This window comes from Labrus bergylta, chromosome 22 (genome assembly GCF_963930695.1).
Source record: "Labrus bergylta chromosome 22, fLabBer1.1, whole genome shotgun sequence".
NCBI classification, from domain to species: Eukaryota; Metazoa; Chordata; class Actinopteri; order Labriformes; family Labridae; genus Labrus; species Labrus bergylta.
The window spans coordinates 6,680,601-6,702,355 of NC_089216.1; the positions used below are offsets into that span (position 1 = coordinate 6,680,601).

Consider the following 21,755-nt stretch of genomic DNA (forward strand, 5'->3'; position numbering starts at 1 on the left):
TTTCCTGTTTTGATGATAATGATTTTAAGCATTAATTGTCCCATGAGTCCGTCTATAGCTCTATGTTGTGTTGCTGCTGTTGTCTTGACCTGTATCTTCTGAGAATAAAACCCACTATGGGTTTGTGAAAAAAATCCCAGAGGTAGATTCTGATACGAGGGCTGCATTTGTGTGTAACATTTTACCGACAAGTTTCAAAAAGCTTCATGTGTGGAGACTGATCAATACTCCAAACACAGCTCTATGTAGGAATGTGTACAACTAAGCACTAAACTGTAATGATTAATTTGTAGCAGATAGCCTTAAGGCTCAGAATCTACCCTGATTGATATTATTCTTGCTACAGATACCTTGATTACCTAAGTAAAGCGACCTGAAGTGAACCTGGGGCTTTGGGGCAGATTTTCCCATTTGGTAATCCAAGCTTGGTTGGGGGTCTAGATGCCTAAAGGGATGACAAAATTAATCTGAGGAGGTCACAAGCTGATTAAAAGCCCAATAAAAGGGGCAAAAGACACTTCTTTTAGATTAAATTCTGTTTACTTTTTTCTTAAATATTGAAAGGTTTGACCTCTTAGGACTATTTAAATGAACGAATGACTGTCATCTGTGTATATAGACAACTGACCTGACTGCAAAAGGGAAAGGGGTGGAAACTCGTGAACTATATTACATCTTTCTTATTAACGATTGTCAGGCAAAACTAATATTTATATAATTAATTTGATAACTAAAAACAAAAACATGATTCAAGGCCCCATACTGCCCACCTGAATGTCTTTAAACCTGCTGAACGGACACTTTCTGGTTAAAAAAATGCAAATAAGATGCGAATGAACGAAAGACTGTCATCTGCGTATATAGACAACTGGCCTGACTACAACGGGGAAATGGGTGGAAACTGGTGAACTATATGCAACTTTCTTGTAAAAATTTGGAGGCAAAACTATATCTATTAAATTAATGTGATGACTGAAAACAAAAAGATAATCAAAGGCCACATACTGCCCACCTGACTTTCTTTAAACCTGCTGAACAGACACTTTCTGGTCAAAATACTGCAAATTAGATGGGAAGCATTTCAGAAGCCATTAAATAACATTAAATAAGTGTCATGGGATGTGTTGGCTGGATTAAGTCCAAGTTCATATTCCTCTCATATATGAACACCATATAGGAACACCTCCTGGATTTTAAAGTACTTTTAAAGGCTTTAATTTGACATGGGTATAATTAGACATGTGATGTTTTCTGATAAATTGTCTAACAAAAAGACTCTAATTAGAAAATGTTATCAAATGAAGGATATTTAGTCACAAGATGCAGAATAAATAGGTTTATTAAATAGGTCACAGCAGCTCCTATAGGTGATAATTCAAGATAAAAGTATGTTGTGTTTTGACAGAGAGATTTAAAAGCTGACTCTGGCTCATTGACATGGATATTTCTCCCCTGACTGTGAACATTGTGCGTGGGACACCCAGAGCTGCTGGATGCAATAAAAAAAAGTGTGTCACAGCAATCTGAAACCTCGCAGCAGCATACTGACACACCGTTAACACATTCTGACATAGGTGTGTGATTCTCTGTGAGCTGGTTTATTTTGTCAGAACAGATCTGCAGACGCTCGCTGAATTATTTATCACCGTCGCTTTATTATTTCTGTGCTGGAAAGAAAAAGTAACACCATTGTTGCCGATAATAATATATACTATTTATTATTTAGTGCATCTGATCACTTATTTATCACACTGACTGTTATATTTGTCCAAGTTAGGCTTCAGTGAGCATGTGTGTGAGGATTATTTGTGAGCATTCATGCTTGTGTGTGTGTGTGTGTGTGTGTGTGTGTGTGTGTTTAAGTGTGTGACAGCGGATTATGTAGACCCCGCTGACCTTTCTGATCTCATGGTTAGTGTTGGGGCAAGATTTTCCGATGATGACTTTCTGTCGTCTTTATCAACCGATCACTCAAATGACTAAGCTATCTGTGTGTACAATGAGCTGTCAGATAAACTCAATCCTCTTAACTTTGAGGCAGAAACAATGGCTGAAGATAGTGTTCCCTGATGGAATGTGTATTTGTTAATTTGTGGTTGGCACCTTTCATTTCTGCCTCACAAATAATGAGACCATGGTGTAATGTGAGGGATGAGTTGGGGTAAGAGTTTTGAGGGATGTTTTTGTTATACTTTAAATATGTTTTAGGATAAAAGTTGAATTCTTGGATAATTATCTAGTTTTTGACAATGCATACTAGCAAGCATCTTAGCCTGTTACACATTTTATTACATTTCTTAGATTTCTCTGATCTTCTTAATTGTAAGTTTTCTGTTTTTCTGTTAAAGAAACTTTTTTTTAAGTATTTCTTTGTGTAGTTTTTATGTTCCTACTTTTTCTTTTTTCCATTAAGAGTTAGAGCTGGTGTCTTGAATGTGACATTTTAATTTCCTGTAAAGGATTAAGAAAGTATCAATTTATCTATCTGGTTCCACCTATGAAATCTGTAAATCAAACTGGAGGATTTTCATGAATTTGAATTCATAGTGTTCAGAGGATGAACCCTTAAGACTCTAAATATTCTGACTTTTACGGTTGCACAACTTTTTTTGGATTATGTGAATTTTCTCAACAGTTGGGTAGATACCTACAACTCTTGAACAGTTGTTTGTGTTCCCCTCTGGGTGAACTGCAACGGATTTGGGGATCCCCTTAACTTTTTCTCACAGCACCATCAACAATTCAAGATTTGACTTTTTCATATACTTTGGGTTTTGGCAAAGTTTTTTTTTAAAGAAAAATAGTGGTTGCCTTAACAACAAAACCAGTCACTTATTCTTTCTGTCCATTATGGTCAGAATTCAAACAAGCTTAAAATCAATGTGAGTCCATCCTTCAAAGAGGGAATCGTCAAGGGAATCAAAGATGTATTTTAATGAGGCTAGCTCATTCAGATCCCCCGCTGAAAAGTTTAAAAAATGCCTGGTCTGAGAAAGGATCAATATCACCCACACCTGAGCTGTTTCCAGTCCCGTCACAATTCAAGCAAAACACAGGAAAAATGTGAAATTGAGACTAATACAGAGAGAGTCCCCGAAATGATCTGCTATCTTTATTTTATATATTTTTTTATTAGTATTTAATGTATTTTAAATCTTAGAGGAATCTTGATGTGTTGTCTTTCAAAATTAATCCACATGCGATCCTTGAAACATAATATGGAAAATAACAATAACTGTATCTCACACCATAAAACTTCAAATTGTATAATTAATTGAGTGTAAATAAAACATCAATACAAGCCTCTCCTGCATTACAATTCTCAATTTCCACACTTCCATCCAGTTTGGGGCCGTGTAAATCCATATCATGAGCCTCCAAACCTTGGTGGCAGCCCACTCGTTAGGACTCATCTGTGGGTGCTAACGATCACCCGCTCCCCCTGCCCGGCTCTAACAGGCAGCCAGGCGGGGAGTCGGGGGGCCTCTGTAATTGGTTTTTTTTGGAGCACAGCAGCTGTTTCATGTGCCTGCACGTCTGTCCCCAAAGGAGGAGCAGAGGGGTGAAGTGAGGAGGGGGAGTTTAGTGGCCACATGTCCCACCTCGCTCTTCAACCTCCCCCCTTCTCCCAAATAGGATGAAAGACCGATGCTAAGTAGAAGAGAAGAGATGGGGGAGGCAAACATTAATAAATATGACTTGTGACACACATTTGAACACAGTACAGTAGGTTGAATAAAGCTTATATTTTACTTTAAGAGAAGGAGCAAAATTGCACTAAATATGATGCAATTCCATGTATATATCCTTTTACTGAAGTTAATCTTATTCAATATTATATTAGAATTATATATTTAAGACACAAACAAAACAAAACAAGTATGGTTATGTTTCCATTGTTCAGATGTGGATTTATTTATTTATTGTAAAAGCATTATGAAAGATAAAAACATGCAACATATTGTCTGATGCAGCATCACATACTTTATTCACATGATACATTCTTAATGCATGCATGCAGAGATTACGCAGTCTTGTCAAAAATGGCAGCAAACATTCATTTCTTTGCTACACATGTTCGCCTATGATATCTAAATAATAAGCAATGCTCGACTCATTGCTTGGACTCAATGTTGATTTAAAGCCAGCACTACATTCTCCTGCACAGCAGATTTGCTTAATAAAGCAGTAACACCAACTTTAGAAAGAAGTTGTTGTGATTTCGATTGAAGATCCATTCAACCCCATTTTGCACCATGCAGTAGATAAAGGAGAAGAAAATGTCACAATATTAAATATTTTCTTTATTTCTTTCGTTCTGATCCTACTCTCATGTGGATTCTGGCATAATTAAGTAGATAAAACACCCCTAAAGATCCAGTAGTTTATTGTAAATTACATTTTTTACAGACTTCTTCCATATAGGGCAGAGGTGATCACATCTTATAAAAATATCTTACATTTAAAAACGAATTTCAAATTTTTCAATAAGGTTTTTTAATTCCAAGGCAGTTTTTTAATCTACCCATTAAGGGTAAACCTTGCATAATTTAGGCACAAATACACCCTATTAATTGTGATGTCAGATAAAAAATCCTGCTCAGTTGCACATGCTGTTTCCAGACTGGATAAAACACTAGTGATTTTAAGTAATGAAAATGGTCACTTAAACACAAACACAGTCCGCTTTTTACCCCCAAGGGACAGACAGATCAGCCCACATGTGTCCCTGGGGCAGAGTGGAGGTGCTGGAAAGTGGATCAGAGTGAAGTGCTGCTCCATCCAACAGGGAACAGTAAAGTAAATTAGAGTTCACTTAAAGATGACCGGAGACAGACGGCAGTAACCTTTTTTTTTGTATCTCATAAGGAAAATGAAAAGCCTGGGTAATACAATGTGAGATGTGATTGGTTGTAAATTATTGCGAGAGAATGGACCAGATATGGGAGTTATAAATGATGTGCTTAAAGGTAGAAGGCATGCAGTGACAACAGAGAAAGAAATCAATTCAAAAGAGCCCAAAGCCGCCCTCTGTTGTTCATTGACCCCGTATCGTTTTACCCTGCAGCCGGCCTGCATGCAAAACAGCTTCAAAGCTCCCACTAAACACGACGCAGCACACATTATAAACTCTTCATAATCTCTAAATGATGGCCAGTTGCCTATAGTTACATTTGTTAATGCACTTTCCCAGACAGCAGTTTCACACAGGTATACAAACACAGTCAAATATGTTTCCCCCCCTCGTCTCCCCTCTTGTCTCTACACGCCCGGGACGTCTCGGGGCTTCAGGTTTCACCTCACAGGTGAGGAATCTGTTTTTCTCTGCTCAAATGGGATGCATTTTTTAACCCCTACAAGGAGCATTTATGTTTTATTCTGAGCTGTGCAGAGAAGCAGTTTATTTGCACCAGATAACGCCTCTTAGCCCTATAGCTGATTGAAACATGATACAAATCAGTTTTTTTTGTTTTTCACACTTTGCATAACATGCCCTTCCTGCAGCTGGTAGAAACTGAAATCACTCTAAATCTGAATTTCCCTGCTTGTCAGGATCATCACAAAAAAATTGGCTGTGAAATGGGGTCCCTCCTGAAATAATGGGATCAATAAATAGCTCAGCAGGGTGTGTGCTGCTGTTACTCTGTGGACGTTATTGATTTCACATTTCTTTTCATTCACTCAGTCGAGCTCTAATATGACACTTGCAAATAACACACTCCTATTGACGCAGATGAAACCTTTAACAGCTGCTCTTCAAAATAAATCACAAATGAACCCTTCACTCTCAATATGCTCTTTCAGATTGTTAACTTTAACTCTTATGTGTTATACTGCATGCTCCCTAAAGGTCCATTAAGAAACATTGACTTTCATGAAGCATCAAAACAACAGAGCAAAAGAATTTAGAACAAGCTCAACTGAAGAATATCACTTGTTAAAGTATTTATAATGCAGAAAACACGCCCTGAGTTGTGCTATAGTGCTAAAATAAATAAATATCCAAGTTTATTATTTGCCTAATGCCAGAACGACGTGGGATTTTTGGGGCCGATACCAATATAAATATTGGGGAGATAGAAAAATCCAATACAGACATATTTTGGCTGATATCTTTCTTAGATCTATGTTCAATCTGTTGAGGTAGATATAGTTATTATACACATCGCTCAAATGTGGATCAAACACTTGTGGAAAAGATATTTAATGAAGACAAGATGGTCGCTCAACTGGAGAGTATCTGAACATGAACGTGCATCATAGTTTGACTCTCTGGAGAATGATGATGCTTGTTATAATCCATATAGCGCCCTCTGCTGGTGAAAGAGAACTGCTAGTGTAATACAACGATGCTCAAATTAAATGTTATTTGACTGGTGAATAAATCTAGTAATGCAGGATATCTACAACAAAATTAGTCGATACCGATAGTCACTGGATAAGCTAATATCGGCCGGTATTATCGGCTGGTCAATAAATCGATCGGGCTCTACTTAATGTTACAGAGGTATTCATCTGAACTTGAATTTATTATTTAATAGGGTCAATGCAATATAACATAGTTTTGATACAGAGCATGAAACGGATGTGCTGCACAGAGAGTTTATAGCTATTTCTTATTTCCAGCTCTTGTCCCGAGTTGGGCCTTTGGGTAAACAAAGAGAGTAAAAGTGTACAACATTCAATCACAAAACCACATCACACTTCATAATGTTGAAATTAAATGTCAAGCAACATGTGAGTATTTTGTGTTTGTACTTCAGTACAGAGCTTGCAGCATAGATATCACATGTGTTTGTCTCTGTGCTACAGGGGAAAGAGAGATGAAACAAAAGACGTGCTGTGATGTCATCAAGATGTCATCAAAAGTTCTGTCAGTGAGGTCCAGAAGTTACGTTTCTTGAACATCATTCACGATGTTTGTGTGGAGCAGAAACTCAAGCACCGACATGTGTGCACAGTGTGATGATGATGGTGGTGATGCAGTGTAACACGAACAGCTTGAATTCTCTACTAACCCACTGACCTGCATTGCAGAGGCCCTCTTCTCATCTCTCTACGTGCTCTGTATGCGTCATTTGGAATGAAAATCTGTAGTAATGCTGCCCCCTAGTGCTGACAGACAGCTACTTCAGTGGAGTCTACAAGAGATACCTGTATAACTTTCTGCTACAGAAATATATAAATTAAGTTATTGTATTATAGTTGTTGATGATATAATGTTTTTCTTAATTGAAATGTCTGTATTTGGCACCAGTGATACGATAATTGTATCAAACGAGTCAGCACATCGATATTTTGTCCCACCCTTACGTTTACCTGTATGTAAAAGTAACAATAACGCTGTAAAAAAATACTACACCAATAGTTAAAGTCCTGATTTTAAGTAGTTTATTGTACATATAAAGTCAAGTTTATTAAATTAAAGTAGTTTATTAAATAAATATTTTCAGCTAAAAGTAAGCATTTTCATAAAGGCACCTTTGTTATATCACATTCTGTTTTAATCTCTAACAGACAGATGCTAACAAGTGAACCTGCACCAGGAGAATGGGGATCCTTTAGTGAGTGAACAATAATAAGTAATACACAGCCACGCTACATTAGGAGTTGTAAAGGAAAAGGAAATATGCAATCCTGAAATCATGTTTTATGCTAGAACAAAATCAACCACTAGAGGGAGACAAAATCCCAAAATATTTCATTCCAACACCAAGTTGCTGTAGTTGAGATTATGTTTTTGTTTGATAAATCAGTGTTATGTTGGTTGAAAATTAAACAATATGTGGATCTTTATATATGTCATAAGCTCAGATTTGACATATCATTACATAATGCAGTTATTTGTAGCACTTTGCATCCAGTATCACGTTTGGAGTGAAAGCTCTGATGGTGTATGTCTTGTTCTTGTTGGGAAGGGAGAACATCGACGTAGGTGAGTGATTGTTTCGAATGGAAAGCTTCCTGTTACATCACGCTGGTCGGTAACCTTTTAGAGTCTGAACGTGACTTTGATGATCCCGTAGAGGCCTTCGACAGGGAGTACCGCCTGGCTTACGACGAACTGAGCGCCAAGCAGCTCAAGTCTTTGCACCGCATCGATCAACCGCCCAGCCCTAGCCTCCAGTGGTTTCTTAAATGCTTTGGTGCCCCCTTCATCTGATCACCAACAACTGCAGCAAAGACGGGAACCGTGGCCCAAGTGCTACAGCAAGGAAAGGAAATTATTTTGAATTGAAATGCGTCCAATTCCCCAATCATGGTTCTACTTCTCCCCCATGACCTAGAAGACACTCCTTTTCTGCTTTTTGACACCCTCATGTTGCCTTTGTTAGAGGCTTAAATGGGACTCTTTGTGTAAATAGGTTGGAAAGCTGCAGTGAATCTTTTGGGTCTAGTTGAGGTATACTTATTCAAAGATGGTGTAAAGGTGTATTAATCACTGTACAGAATGTACTGACTGCCCCTGTGGTGTAGACGTATGTGTGTGTAAGTGTGTGTGTTTAATAATACAGTCAGTTAGTTTTCTGTCTTCATCTTTTTGCCCGTTCACTCTAATCTTCGCTAACTGTCCCAAAACAGACCATGACTGTTCCATTGTGCACTTTCTAAACAACAACAGTAAGTCAAGTTCATATGTCTTTTTGTACATATTGTTAACTAGGGAGTGAGGGGGGGGGGGGGGGGGGGGTTTCAACAAGTCCCGATGCCTTGACTGTTTTGTGTGCTCCAAGTCTTAATGAATTGCACAATTTGCTTAACCTTAAATGTGCAGGTTCAGTATGAGGCGTTTTGTCTTTGTAAAAAAATGAATTGACGGCACACGTGTAGATGTAAGAGGACAGAGGACAATCAAAAAAAAAGTTTCTGCAACATTCCAGATGACCCTCAATAAGTAAGGTCTGAAAAGTATTATAAGTCCCTTCAACAACACTGAACTGATTAAAAGCAGGCATTCAGAGGGAAAAACAATCATCAGTGGGTGGTGTAAAGACACGGTCAACTCAAACAATAATCCTAGACACATGTCCTGAAGAGGAGGACAACAGATCTCTCTCCCCTTTGGACCGGCAGTTCCAGGAGGATTTCTACCAGAGATGGCAGCAGGTGTCTCCTCCTGTTCCTGATGCTCCTCCTCAGCTGCTGACTGTCCGTCCGACATCCACAGGAAGAAGATCCTACCTCACCTTCAAGATCAGAACATATCCTCCACCAAGAGGAGCAGGGAGGAGAGCTACATGGACTCCACTCCATCCACATCAGGCTCCTACAGAAGAAGAGGATTCTGGGAGTATCCCCCTGTGTTTGATGAGGAGACCACAGGGGTATGGAGAGGAGTATGAAGAGGAGTATGAAGAGGAGAGGGGAGAAGAGAGTGAAGAGGAGAGGGAACAGGCTGGTTCAGGGAGGATTCTGGGTATGAGTATGACTGGGTGTGCTACTTCCACTTCAGGCCTCAGCTCCTCCACCAAGAGGAGCAGGGAGGAGAGCTACATGGACTCCACTCCATCCATCCAGAAGAAGAGGATTCTGGGAGTATCCCCCTGTGGTTGATAACAGCGACTCTGACAGCCCTGATTCCTCCAGGAAGTGAAAAGTGGAATCTTTGTGTCTGGCTGGACTTTTCAAAACCCCAGAAACCTTTTCCACATGCCTGGCAGACAATGTTGTTAGGCAGCCTTAACAGCTGCAAGTACTGTACAAGCATTAGGCACGTTTTTTTGATAGTTTAAATCAACTTCTGGAATAGTGCAGACTCAGAGATAGTTACTCTTTCTTACTTTGTTATGTTGTTGTGTATTTGTCTATGTACGGTCCAGGTGGCTATACCAGACAAAGGTAAGGTAATATTTAATAGCAACAGTTTCTAAAGACGGCTGATAATTCCATGCACAGGTAATTAAACACTGTTTATTGTCATCACTGTGTTGCATGTAACCATGTTTTATAAATAAGATGTAGGTGACTAGCAGACAGAGGTAAGTTTATACTGTCTAACATTAGGAATCTAATGTTCATATCCACTTTTTTTTAAATAAAAAGCAAATGTTGTCTTTAGCCACTTTGTTATACTGTTGTTTGTTTGCTTCTCAGATGTACCAACCCCCCCCACCACCACCACACACACACAAGACGAGACGATGGAGAAGGCCAAGACTCGACACCCAAGATTTCCATGGCAACAAAAGACGTGTTTACTCCAGAGCAGATGTGAAGGATGGATGACTACAGGACCAGCTGGAGAGCGATGGGCACCTTGCTGTCACACAGCAAAGTAAGTGCTGATAAACTTAAGATGACTTTATGTGTATTCTTTTTATCATAGGTAAAGATATCATGCAAAGGTTGTAACACTATGTCCACACTAACACATGTCTCATGAATCTTTTCCACAGGGCAGGACTCCTCTGTGTTTCCAGTGTTCCTGCATGGGGCATCTAACCAATCATTCCTCCAGAAGCCTCAGAGACTCACAAGCCCCTCCTACGTCTGCCCCACCAACCCCAACCCCTCAACACCACCCTCTTCACTCTTTCCATTTTTAAAATCTTAAATAAAAAATATTTGTGTGCCATAAATGATCTCGTTTGTTTTAAGTTCATAGTTGACATTTTAATTATAAACTAAGTGAATGTACAGTAAATATTATATGTATAACTTACTTATCTTATATCTAACTGTACATGTTTAGGGTTCATTAAAGCTTGTAATTCTTAATTTGGAGTGGATTTTTCAAACTTTGTGTAATACTTGGTTGCCTAGTTACATAATATGTAAAGTATTTGTGAATTTGTGCTTTTTATATTTAACTCCCTTGTAGATCCACTTGTATTTTTAGAACTGTAATGTGCGTAAACTGTGCCAAGTAAGCTATTAAACAATGCCTGTTTGTGAAGCCATTACACACTGAGGGGGGGGGGGGGGGAGCAGAAGTTAATATTTCTCACTGTGACGTTTTTGTTTCATCGCTCAGAAATAAAAAACTTTTATTGTTCAAACTTAACTGCTTCAAAAGTTAAACAAAACAGCTATTCATGCACTCACTGCACGCAAACTTTACCTTTGTTAATCTGGGATACAAATATAGGCCATTGTCAGAGTAGAAAGAATGAGTCATATGTGTTCCGGTCATGATTTTCAAAATAAAACTCTTATGTACAGTTTTAGATTTGCTGTGCTTGAACCTGGAAATATGACTTTACAAAAATGTCCAGTTATCAAAATCGTTCCTTAGGGGTTTCCTTTAAAGGGAAGTGTCATGCCATGTCCTGGTCTTCATCAGTTAGAGTGAGTTCTGTTGTTGGTCATTGGAAAAGTAATTACACAACTATAGATGTTACAACTAGAGCATTTAGCAATCCCTAAGAAAACTGACAAATTATCCCTGTAAAGGAAATTGTAAGTCATAATTAAAAAATGGATTTAACTATAATTGTACATTGTAATTAACAGAATATAGAATAGAGTAGACAAGTCTTAATGCCTTTATTTTCATACGCACATCATAACACAAACAAACAATACATTTAATCACATTTCCACACACTAACAGCAACACACAGATGCCCATTCATCATAGTTACACATAGAGGTGGACCTTTGGCTTTTATTGCACCTTACAGGGAAATGATTGCAGACTGAATGCAATTGCCTCATGACTATAAATGCAGGTTGAATATAATGAAACATAAATTATATTGTACATTAAATGCAATTACACCATGAGAAGTATTGCACATGAAAGGGTATTCTGTCATAAACAATATTGCTCATTAAATGTTATTTCACAATGATTAGTCAATTTGCATTAAAGAATTACGCACTATGAATATAATCGAATATTTAATGTCATTGGGCCATAAATCATTTTGCACATTATATGTTAGCCACCTCGCTCGTACTGCAAAAAGTTAGTCTTAAGGGGTGTGATGCTGTTTTTGGGGGCAATGTTGCTGTCAAGTTCAGTCTGGTTACTAATAAAATATAAGATAAGATAAGATAAGATAATCCTTTATTCATCCCACAATGGGGAAATTTACATTGTTACAGCAGCAAAGATTGCAGACAAAAAGTGAACACAGTACAATTTAAATAAAAAATTAATTAAGAATGTACAAAAATTGATACTAAAAAATAGATTTTAAAAATAAAATGACTAAATAAATAAATAAATAAAAAATATATAAAATATGTTATTAAACTTACAGAATTTTTTTAAAAAAGTGAACACAGTACAATTTAAATACAAAATAAAATAAAATAAAATAAAAAATGTACAAAAAAATAGACACTAAAAAATAGATTAAAAAAAACAAATATATATATATATATATATATATATATATATATATATATATATATATATATATATAAAATATGTTACTAAACTTACAGAAATTACATAGGCAAAAACGGAAATAAGTTACACAAATAGGCTACAATCATTTCGGTATAGGCTATCTATAACAAAGAGTTACAAAAAGGTAAACACCTCGCTGTTCGAAACTTATTCTGAAAGCAGCACGTCACACTTCCGGTACCTGTCCCTGTGTGGACTTAACGCAGCACCTTTATAACCTGCATGTTGTAGGTCTGCCGTAACGCAGGCAGCAGAACCGGCCGAACAAAACGTCGTCCCCTCCATCCTCTCTCTCTCTCTCCCTCCTCGGCTCCGACATGGCTCAGAGCCTCGGGGAATTGTTTCTGGTGGTGGTCTTCAAGGCGGTCACGGGTTTCTTGTGTCTGGTGTTTCGGCTTTTCGCTCCTCAGAGATCCAATCTGGTCGGGAAGAAGGTTCCGCCCGTCAGCGACCCGCTGCTGCTGCTGTCGGCGAAGCAGCTGGCCTCAAAGATCCGAAGAAAAGAGGTGAGTGTAGACTACCTGCTCCGAGTGTGTACACTTAGAACAGCTCACTAATGCAGCTCAATGTTTGTTTGGAAGCAGTCAGTGAAGTATTTTGTCTCATAGTTTCAGTTAAAGATAGCGGCACTATGGGGCTGTTCACCTTTAATATTTACAGTCTAGGTTATTACACAAAGTCTCCACAAGCCACAGCGACAGTTCTACTTTAATCTTCTTATCACAACATGATGTTGACACATGAAAAGCAGCTGCGGTGTAACAAACTTCACAGCCTATAGTTTTACAACCCTGAGTGAAGAAAAGTAATCATTAACTTAGTAGAGAAAACACCTGACACACTCAGGTAAGACATCAGTGCATGTTGACTCAGGTTATTACTTTATATAGCCGAGGCTTCACATGCTGCTCCTGTCTGTCTGATCACCAGTCATCTATTTAAACAGATCTGATAGTTTTGATGTATTGTTGGCTCACTTTTGAATACTTGTTTAATTCCTGTTGATTTAAAACCTTCTAAAGATTTGTCAGGATTTGGTTTTGTTTTTTGAGTTTCCCCGCTTTATCCCAGTGTTGCTTGTTTCCCTTGTTTTTCTCATTTCTTATCCTCAGGTATCTCTGTGTGTCTTTCGTGTTTCATGATTTGTTTTGTGTTGTCCTCAGTGTTTCTGGTCTTGATTGTCCTCACCTATGTTTCATTACCTCATGTCTAATTAGTCTCTGTGTTCCTTCCCTCATGTTGTCACTTCATTGTATGTTAGTTGTCAGTTTACTAGTGTCTCCTCGTGGCTCCTTGTTCTAAGTTTTTGTTGGACCTTTGATATTTATTTTAAATAAATCATTTTTGTTTGCTTCTGCACTTGGGTCCAGCTCTTTTTTTTTTTACCTGAACGTGAAAATGTAACCTTTAAGGCTCTTACATTTTATGAACGATAGGTCAGTTGATAAAACATTGTATCAGTATGTAGGTTCACAGTTACAAAGAATTATAATGAAACATATTTGTTTTCTCCCTTTCCACAGTTTTGGTGAAGTTGTTCAGGTGTCTGAAATGCAGATTCTGCTTTAAATCCAGCGTTCTGTATCAATGAGTAGGACTGTCAATAAGCCGTCTGATAAAATGGGAGCCACCAAATGTTCGGTTTTTATTTTCCAGAAACCTACATTGCAGTGATACAGATACAGTACGGCACCCGCAGTACAATGTGCTGTTTCAGAGTGAGAAAGAAGAGCGGTGGGCTGCTGGCCAAGAGTGAAAGTCAAAGCTAGCAAAATGACAGCGTTTTGTTTTCTGTTGAAACATTTAATGGTAAACAAAAGTCAGGGTTTCTCTGACACAGGAAGTCAGGAGAGGCTGCCAGCCGAGCTGCCGCTGATGATTGAACATGCTCAGTTTGTTTTAAGGTTAGGATTTCTTCAGTGTACAGAGCCAGGCCGTCAGTGGTACCAATCATTTCAATCCCGAACTAAGTCAGGGGAAGTTTTCAGCAAAAAGAAATGGTTCAGAAAAAGTTTAGGACAAACCACTTTTATAATTCACCAGCAAACTTAAACTGTTTGACTTGTTCCCATGCTCTGTGATTCATGTGTGTGTGTGTGTGTGTGTGTGTGTGTGTGTGTCCTTACCTTCTCTCGTATGTCTACATGTTGTGTTCCTGCAGGTTACTAGCGTGGAGGCGGTTCAGGCTTACATCGACAGGATCCAGGAAGTCAACCCTCTTCTGAACGCTATCATCAAAGACAGGCAAGAAAGTCATGTCATTTATATCATCTACATATCATATTCTATATTTAAAGTTAGACATGTTAGCTGCCACAGTGATATCCGTTAGTATTTAGCATATTTGCAAAAAAAAAAAAAAGAATTGTCAACTTAATCTACTCAACTACTCCAATAGTCCAAAAATGGTTTTACGTGATAGCTGCTGCTTCCAGCTTCTCAAATTTAAAGATTTTGTTGCATTCTTTTGTTACTAATTCTTATAAACCGATCATATCTAATGTATTATTTATTTGTTGCTAAAAATGTCCTGAAGCTGTGTAACTCTGTACAAAATACACTTTCATCGTCACATCTTTCAGCTTCAACTCTAAATGTAGTACTTTAACCCCTCAGGGGACATTTGTCCTCCAGCCCGGTAACAGTTGAGATGACGGTACAGTGACTCAGGCACTAAAAAAAGGAAGGAAAATCCATCGAAACAAAACCCCTTTCAGTGAGGAAGGACATCTAGAGTATGTTACACTTTCATTATGTGGGCTCATGTCGAGCTGACGCAGGAGATTATCTTGTATCAAATGTATAGCTGCAGTTTAAAGTAGAGGTAACACTATCTCTGCACAAGCTGCCCAGTTTAAATTTATCCCCAGGTCTTCCTCCCATCTGAGCCAAGATCTGTCCAGATCAGGAATCGTTAAGTGTGACATGAGAACCCTCATACTGCATATTCTAGAAACACTTTGAAATAATGGTCGGTCACTGTGAAATCATTTCTCCACTGATGTTAAGAGTTGGCAGGGTCAGCGTGCACCTTGTGATTGACACTTATTGAAGATAGCTAAATAAATCTTTGGTGTCTTTTCATTCATCTCGATGTATTCAATGGTAATCCATGAAGGGGGAGGGTCTCTATATGAAACATCTGTACCAAAAACCTAGATCAAGCAGCGTAGTAATACAATTTAAAGATTCTTTTTTTCAAAGTTCATTTCTCCAAACTGACTCTTGGGAGGTTTTACTTCAACCCTTTTTTTTTTAATCATGACTTTAACTTCAGGTTGTACTTCTTTCTTTCCCTCGGTCCAGGTTCGATGCGGCCCTCCAGGAGGCAGCCATGGTGGACAAGCTGATCGAGGAGGAAACTGGAGGAGAGGAGGTTCTGGAGGACCGACTGCCTCTCCTGGGAGTCCCTCTCTCCGTCAAAGAGTCGTACGCCCTCCAGGGTAAACTTCCAGAAACCTGATCTCCTGTCAGTAACTTGAAACGAGGCCCTTCGCTATGATTACATGCATCAAATAACCCGTAATTAACCTGTATGCACCCGCACCCGGTTATTGTTTACCAGAAACAATGGCACTTTCTTCTAGATGCTTCAGCTTATGATGAACAGTTCATTAACAACATCCTCATTTCCAGCACGTTAGAATGACTTTCCTGTGTTGCAGGTATGCCTTACACCGGAGGTTTGGCCTCCAGGAAAGATGTGGTGGCCACGGTCGATGCTCCGCCTGTAGCCTGGCTGAAGAGAGCAGGTGCCATCCCGATGGGCGTCACCAACACCGCTGAGATGTGCATGTGGAGCGAGTCCCACAACCGCCTGCACGGCATCACCAACAACCCGTACGACCTGTCGAGGACAGCAGGAGGGAGCTCGGGTTAGAGAATCATTTCCTTTTAATTCCATTTCAAAGTAAAGAAGCGTTTCTTCAGAGCAGCTTATTGTCCGAGTGTCTGTGCTCCTCCACTGACTTTACTCTTCACAGGATTGTTTTACACGGGTTACATACGCGGAAAAAGTTGCATCAAAGCCTCTGTTAAGGAATAGTAAATCAATAATATACACTTAAAATGAATCATAAAAAAAACATACATGCAAACATGTTTTCATAAATATTAGTATTTTTCACACAGAAAGCTCAACTTGTAATTTCTTTGAGAATACAACATTTTGTGGCAAACATTCCCATCCAAACATTCCCAAGTTTCAGGTTACATAATTTACATATTAAGCAATACTACAGGTCTGTTGGGCAGTGGGCCCACCAGAGAATAAACCTTCATAGAGGCAAATAAGGTGGTGAACAAACACATCTGGAATGACCTACACAAACACGACAATGGACATCATGTTCCTCACATTCACACCGCCTTGGACGCTCTGTACCTCCTGCAGAGTTTCTCCCCATCAGGGGGCATGGTGCCATAGCCATAGTGATGAGGGAAAATGGGAAGAGGTGTTCTGTCCAGACTTTTTAAAACTGGGGCAACATGTAAACCTTTTTAGCGAGATTCCTTAGTGTTTCAAAAACAAAGATTTATATGTAAAAAGTCACAATTACTGTGGAAATTGAAGACAGTACATTTTATTGTCTATTAAGTCCAATACAAGTAAGAAACAGTGTGGACGAGTTTTTCCTTGCTCTTTCCATAGAAATGTCCAGAGTGTTTATTTAAGACTTCAGTAAAGAGCCAGTGAATTTAAAGGTACCTTTCAGATCCACTAACTTACCTCCGTCTCCTCTGCGCCCCTCAGGTGGGGAGGGCAGTCTTCTGGGCGGGGCGGGCGCTGTCATCGGCGTTGGCTCCGACATCGGCGGCAGCATCCGCATCCCGTCTTTCTTCAACGGGATATTTGGCCATAAACCTACTCCTGGTAAGATAAACGTAATATAAACAAGAATTAAACATAATAAGGCTTAGAAAAAAATCCATTCACATAGCAGAGTCTGTGGTGACTTGTCTCGTGTTCCCGCAGGCGTCGTGACCTCTGAGCACCAGAATCCTCCGACCTCTGGCAGACAGGAGGAGTACATCAGTATTGGGCCCATGTGTCGTTACGCCGAGGACCTGCTGCCGATGCTCAAGATCATGGCGGGGCCCAACGCTCACATGTAAGAAACAGGATGGTGTCGGTGGCGAGGGGGGGGAGAGTATTGACTGAGTGCCTTTTGTCACCGGAGAGGCTTCCTCTCAGGTAGAAACACTTCTTCTTGTTGCAATATGCAAACGCGGCAGTCATCAGGAGGTTCGTACACATCTATCCTCTATATCAGAATTCTTCTTCAGTGCTACATGGCTGCAATGAAAAGCCTTTTGAAAGAACCTTTACTGTCACTTTGCAGACCCTAATTGTCGTGTTATAACCTAATATCTGTGACATATTGGAATTCCAAATTTAGCCAGATTAGGTTTTGAAGTCAGTTATCTTTGGTTTTTTTGAGCCAAGGCAGAAAAAGACAGCTGTGAAGTAAACGCTGAGCTAAGCAAAATCCAAATCCCCGCTTTCATTCCTCTTAAAGAAACTCTTATGTACGGTCAAAGTGGAACAGGTGTTTTTCTGTTACAGGACCACGCTTCACTTTCACATGTCAAATGACAGAAGTTTCCTCAAATGTGCTCGAATGTGAAGTCGTGCAAGCTTTTGTCGGGAAAAGGGGAGACTGTGACGGGTATTAGATGCAGAGAAATCTAATTAATAAAAAAAGAAAAAAAAAAAGGAGTTTGCTCTTGTGTTTACAGGTTGCACTTGGACACAGAGGTTAACCTGAAGAAGTTGCGGTTCTTCACCATCCCTCACGACGGCGGCTCTTTTTTGGTGAACCCGGTCAGCAAAGAGCTCATTGACATTCAGAAGAAGGTGAGTGTGCATTCATTTCCCAAATAACTCGCTATTGAAAGACTTGAGACAATGACGTGATGTTCTCCAGGTGGTGGAGCGTCTGGAGGAGGACCTCGGGGTGAAGGTGGAAGAGGTGCATTTCCCGGAGCTCCGCCACAGTATCCAGATGTGGATCGCTTACATGGGTCTCCCTGATGACAATGGAAAGGTAAGTCCGACAGGTAGAGCGCAGCAGAAAGGGAGCGCTGCAGTGATCGTTCCTGGAAGTGAAACAAAGATGAACAAGAGACAGAAAAGTAAACAGACCGTTGTGTCGCCAAGGCCGTCCGTCTAACACGACACGTGAAAGAAAGCAGGCCAGTCTGACTCACAGGCACGGCAACTACTGCTGCCATCTGCCAACAAATCATTGACTAATCCGTTTTGCTTCTGGGAACACAAACACACACTCTTCTACATTGTTGTACTTTCTTCAATGACTTGCCAACACTCGTTGAAAGCAGTGTTTTTCCGCGTTTCAAATGTTACTGTGTACTATAATATTCAAACTCTCGGGGCTAAAGCAGGTTGTCATTTCTGCTCATGACGCAGCATACCTCATGTGGTGTCAAAATACTGTATTTGAAACGTGTTCTTTCCTCAGGCTCCGCAGTCATTCGCTGCGCTTATAGGGGAACCAGGTCGACCGGTGAAGCCGTTGTGGGAGCTGCTGAAATGGATGTGTGGGAGATCGAGTCATACCTTTGCCGCTATCGGTACGTACTGTGCATTTTTTAACAAGACTTCTTTTTTTTTTTTTGTTAAGAATTGTCTGTTTTAACGGAGCGCCCGTAACCTTGTGGAAAGTGCACGTGCCCCATGTACGGAGGCTATGATCCTCAGGGCAGGCAGCGGATCCAATCTGACCTGTAACCTCTCCAGAACAGAACTGGGCAGCCTGGCACGTAACACACAGCTGTCATGAATGTTGTAGAATTGTCTAAAAGCTGAAGCTGTACATTTGTTTGTGTGTTTGACGTTTTCAGGTCTCACCCTGCTGGAGATTCACAGCTCCAAGGCGTCTCCGTTCATCATCGAGCAGAAGGAGAAGCTGCAGAAGGCGATGGAGGAGCTGCTGGGGAGTGACGGTGTTTTTCTTTACCCCACCCATCCCAGAGTGGCTCCAATAACACACCACCCACTCTTCAGACCCTTTGACTTTGCCTACACAGGTACGCCTACGGGCTTTTTTGTGTTTTTTGGGCTTTTGTGCCTCTATTGTAGAGACAGGACAGTGGAGAGAGCCAGAAACCAGGGACTGAGAGAGAGTGGGGAACGAGTTGCAGGAGAGGAGACACAGGCTGTGTTTATTTATATTTTACCCATAGAGGTCCACAATCTTAACTCTTGTATCAATCTTATTTCATTTCTTAAGACTTACCTAAAACTAGACTCCTTTTTATGAATATATAATCATCATAATTTTAAGTAACCACTATGTTACCACTAATTAACCATTAGGTAGCCACCAAGTAACCATTAGGTAACCGCTAAGTAACCACTAGGTAACCACTAGGTAAACACTGATTAACCATTAGGTAAACACTTAGTAACCATTAGGTAAACACTTAGTAACCATTAGGTAACCACTAGGTAACCGCTAAGTAACCATTAGGTAACCACTAAGTAACCACTTATTAACCAGTAAGTAACCACTAGGTAAACACTGATTAACCATTAGGTAACCACTAAGTAACCACTTATTAACCATTCGCTAACCACTAGGTAACCGCTAAGTAACCATTAGGTAACCACTAGGTAACAGTAAGTAACCAGTACATAACCACTAGGTAACCACTGACTAACCACTAAGTTACCATTAGGTAGTGGCTACCTAATGGTTACTTAATTGAAAATTTACTGCACAGAAACCTCTGTTTAATTCTATGGCTTCAAGGAGTCAACGATAAAGTTCCACCTCTATCATCGACATGGCTTTTTACTTTAATACAAATTCTTGCAATAGATCTTTTTTTTGCTTCTTCTATGTTCCTCGTCTCGGCCTCCCGACCAGTGTTACACTCTCCTCCACCCTCTTTCTCCCCCCAGGTGTTATAAACATCCTCGGGCTGCCGGCCACCCAGTGCCCTCTGGGTCTGAATGAGGAAGGTCTCCCCCTCGGCGTACAGGTCGTTGCCGGGAAGCTGCAGGATCACCTGACCCTGGAGGTGGCACTCTACCTGGAGAAGGCGTTTGGAGGCTGGAGGAAGCCCGAGGCCATCTGAAACCACACACACACGCACACACTCTGAAAGCCATGACCAAATCTCCAGACCTGAGCTGGATGGAAACAAGAATGTCAAGAGGACAGTTTATCTGACACGCTGCCTGATGTAGTACACAAATAGGTACAACCCGATCGTGAAAGTGACCCGAAAGTGATTACCATTTCACTTGAGTAATGAGATTTAAGAACTTTAACTGGGTTCAGTGACTGTGGCTTCAAAAATAGAGTTTTGTTTTAGTGGAGTAATGTTAAAGTGAGCATTCCCATTATCAAACAAAACAAGTGAATTACAGAAGTTGTTTTTTGGACTAAATCTGTACACTTAACGTTAAACTAACAGTGAATCTGCTGTCACCGTTTGAACTCTGACAAGTGAAAGCTTTTAAATCTCACACCGTTGGAGGGGCTCAGATGGGAGTTTGCTGATGTACTCAGAATCAATCTATATTGAAGCATTATAAAGGTGCCAGAGGTGATGATCAAGTGTGTTCAGAATAAAGAAACAAACGTGTCCATGTTTTTCTCTAAATGTGTTGGGAGTAGGGCTAAACAATGTTAAACAATGACATTTTTAAAATCTCGATTAATCTCAAAATTGTGATAGTTAATTGCATTTTTAACATGTTTGAAACTCCATTATTTTGCAGTTACACATAAAAATTGTTCGGCTTTTATTTTGAAATATTGTGCCGTCTTACCCTAGGAGCACTTTACTTGCTGTTTATTTTGCTTTCATTTTGAAATAAATGAAGGACCTTCAAGATTGAAGGTAATGACATTATCTTAACCACGGAAAAAGACACTTGTTAGGGATCAAAAACAAATCAAAAGTTATGTAAAAGTGAAATGTTTGACGTCTTAATGTGGATATCACTTTGGACTCATCAGCTGAGCTGTCAGTTGTTTTTTTTATGCCTTTGAGACATTCAAAGATGCAGCAGTGTCTTTCTTTTCCATCACTGTGACTACAGGGAGGATAATCATAATTAACTAGTTCATGCCGAGAGTTCTATTTGGGAGGAAAGCTGAAAACAACGTTCCCTATTAATACTGATCAGTGGACATTTGGTTTATTGCACTTGTAAAAAATGTGCAAAATTCTCCCTGTGTTGAAATGTGAATGTTGCATAATGAGAATTAATCCCACGTGGTTCCTGTTTTCTGCTGCAAACATTCGTTACATTCGTGATTAAAAGAAGAAAACAAATCTGAATCGTTTGTCATTCATGAATTCAGTTTTTTTGTTTTTTTAAATCTGTGCCTCTACCCAGTACAATCCCACCTGACAA

The 21,755-nt window shown here is 39.7% G+C and overlaps 1 protein-coding gene across 1 annotated transcript; it reads left to right on the plus strand.

The window, feature by feature from the left end:
- Positions 1-12,558: 12,558 nt before the first annotated feature.
- On the plus strand, positions 12,559-21,679 carry faah2b (fatty acid amide hydrolase 2b). The gene is made up of 11 exons (XM_020640368.3): positions 12,559-12,867; positions 14,523-14,605; positions 15,668-15,804; positions 16,027-16,236; positions 17,115-17,234; positions 17,337-17,472; positions 18,101-18,218; positions 18,289-18,408; positions 18,844-18,955; positions 19,226-19,411; positions 20,289-21,679. Exons 1-11 carry the CDS (start codon positions 12,679-12,681, stop codon positions 20,462-20,464), a joined length of 1,587 nt encoding a protein of 528 aa, XP_020496024.2. The 5' UTR covers positions 12,559-12,678; the 3' UTR covers positions 20,465-21,679.
- Positions 21,680-21,755: the final 76 nt, after the last annotated feature.